This window comes from Tupaia chinensis, unplaced genomic scaffold (assembly GCF_000334495.1).
Source record: "Tupaia chinensis unplaced genomic scaffold, TupChi_1.0 Scaffold144255_1, whole genome shotgun sequence".
In the NCBI taxonomy this organism is placed as follows: domain Eukaryota; kingdom Metazoa; phylum Chordata; class Mammalia; order Scandentia; family Tupaiidae; genus Tupaia; species Tupaia belangeri.
In genome coordinates this window covers 1034257-1036676 of record NW_006204113.1, presented here as the reverse complement: position 1 = coordinate 1036676, position 2420 = coordinate 1034257, and the positions used below count along the sequence as shown (strand labels likewise).

At 60.7% G+C, this 2420-nt stretch overlaps 1 protein-coding gene across 1 annotated transcript in view; it reads left to right on the top strand.

The window, feature by feature from the left end:
- FGF8 (fibroblast growth factor 8) overlaps window positions 1-524 on the top strand; it is an 11221-nt gene extending 10697 nt beyond the window's left edge. The window contains exon 6 of the mRNA XM_006166430.1: window positions 234-524. Coding sequence (XP_006166492.1) covers window positions 234-524 — 291 coding nt within the window. The remainder of the gene's footprint in view (window positions 1-233) is intronic.
- The last annotated feature ends 1896 nt before the right edge of the window (window positions 525-2420 follow it).

Below are 2420 nucleotides of genomic sequence, written 5' to 3'. Positions count from 1 at the left end.
CTCGGGCCCCCTGTCTCTGCCCCTCTGGGCGGCCCAGCCCCTGCGTAGACAGCCATGTGTCACTGCTGCCCGGGAGGACAGGAAGTTGCCGGGTGGGCTGCGAGTTGTGAGGGATTAGAGAGCGGGTGCCCACCTCGCCATCTGCTGGGTGCCCACCTGCTGTCTGCGGCCGCTCGCCCTCTGCCTCGGGTGGGGGGGCTCCGTAAAGCCGCGTCTGGCCCCCCTACCTGCAGAGCAACGGCAAAGGCAAGGACTGCGTGTTCACGGAGATCGTGCTGGAGAACAACTACACGGCGCTGCAGAACGCCAAGTACGAGGGCTGGTACATGGCCTTCACCCGCAAGGGCCGGCCGCGCAAGGGCTCCAAGACGCGGCAGCACCAGCGCGAGGTCCACTTCATGAAGCGGCTGCCCCGCGGCCACCACACCACCGAGCAGAGCCTGCGCTTCGAGTTCCTCAACTACCCGCCCTTCACGCGCAGCCTGCGGGGCAGCCAGAGGACTTGGGCCCCCGAGCCCCGATAGGCCCTGCCCGACACTCCCGCACCCCAGATGGGGATTTCCACCTGGCCGGAGCACAGGAGATCAGCGCGGCTGGAGGCTGGGGGGAGCTGGGGAGCCCCGGGTCTAGTTGTTGATACTGTTTGCTGTTGGGTTTTTTTGCTGTTTTGTTTTGTTTTGTTTTTTAAACAAAAGAGAGGCTCTATTTTTGTATTCCACTTGGCTGTGGTGTCTGTCTTCTTAACTCTCAGAAAGGCCAGTTAGTGGCCTACTCTGGGATTGGGGCTGGGGGCTCCCTGGCAGTGAGGGGCTTTCTTTAGGCCAGCAGAAGTGCTCCCGAGACCCCCCCACACACACCTGCAGGGAGACTGGTGGCTGGGCAGCTGGAGACTCATGGGACCCCAGGTGACAGAAGGAAGGCCCGTGACATAGTTCAGATGTTCCGGGGTGGGCATCAGCCGGGGAGCAGTTGTGTACTAGTTGCTATTAAATGATTGAAATATTTATTTAACTTGAATATTAAAGATGTGTGTTGGAGAGTTCGTCCTGCAGGGGTCAGCCCCCTCCCTCCGGCTCTGCCGCAGGTCCCAGTCGGTGGGTGCCTGTTTACAGCTCTTCCAGTCTGCTAAGGACCCAGGCCTGTCACCAGCCCCACTGCTGCCACGGGAGGGGTTTTCTCTGGAGGACAAAAGGGGGAAAGAGGGAAGACTCCGGGCTGGTCCTGGGAGCTCTCAGATGTGGGCCTCCCTGCTCTCCGTAGGAGTCACGGCTCACATGTCCCTAGGCCACCTCAGGACTCGGAATGGTAGGCAGGCCCTGCAGAGCAGCCATGACAGATCCCTCTCTCAGAGTGCCTCTCTGCGTGCCCAGGTCTGCAGGGGAGACAGGCTGGAGGGTCCAGAACTGGTTCTTTCTGAGAATCAGGCTCCAGGAGATGAAAGAAGAGTAACTGCCAAGGTCCAGGATGGGGTCTCTAGGAGGGGGCTCTGCCCAAGCTGGGGTCGTGACTGGGAGCAAGTGTTGACTTGGAGAGCTGGTTAGAGAGCTGTGAGCATGAAGCCCGCGCTCAGGTGCTGCTGAAGCACCTGGAGACGGTTGTCCAGGCAGCGGCCGCTGACCTCAGAGAGGTGGGCCTAGAGGGGGCAGGGTCTGGGCATGGAGGACCACAGGCTAAGAGCAGGGTCAAGCCAGCCTGAGGCTTCCTAACCACGAGGGCTTCCAGAGCTACAACCCACGTCTCAGGCTCAGCCAATCCAGGTGGGTCAAGAACACCACGGCTTGATGGAAAGCCTTGGAGCAGTGCGGCCGGGGATAGCACCGGGGTCTGTCCACCCACCTGTGACCTCCACGGGGGTGGGGCTGTGGCTTGGGTGGGTTCTGCCTGACCTAGTGCATAGATACTGGGGGTGTGGGGGGGAGGTCTAGACGCCTCTGTCCCCACTCCTCCAGCCCTGGTGACTTCTCCTCTGCTCCCCTCCCCCTTTAATTAATTCTGGGTGAGCAGCCTGGCTTTATTGTGCAAGGAGCGGGGGTCTCACTGTGGGAAAAGTCACACCTTCTGAGCAGCTTCTGATGCCATGCAAATGAAGAGACCGTCCAGGAAACGCTTTCATCTGCACGGTCGCCTGTCCAGCCCCCAGCCCAGTAATTACCCACGTTTCATTTGTTTGAGAGCAATTCCTGGGGGAAGCCACAGGGTAGGAGGGAGTCTGGGGGTGGTGGAATGTCAGGCCCTCTGCCTGTGATCCTGGCCACAGAGTGGGGCCAGGCTGGGCCAAGGCTGGTCACTGGCTAAGCCAGAGGAAGTCCTCAAGACCTGGGCCCGGGGTCCCTGAGTGTTCCAGGGCTGGGGATACCTGGGTGCCCTAGGGTGCTGGGGGGGTGGATTATTGTGTCTAGAACAAAGAAGAGGGGAGCTGG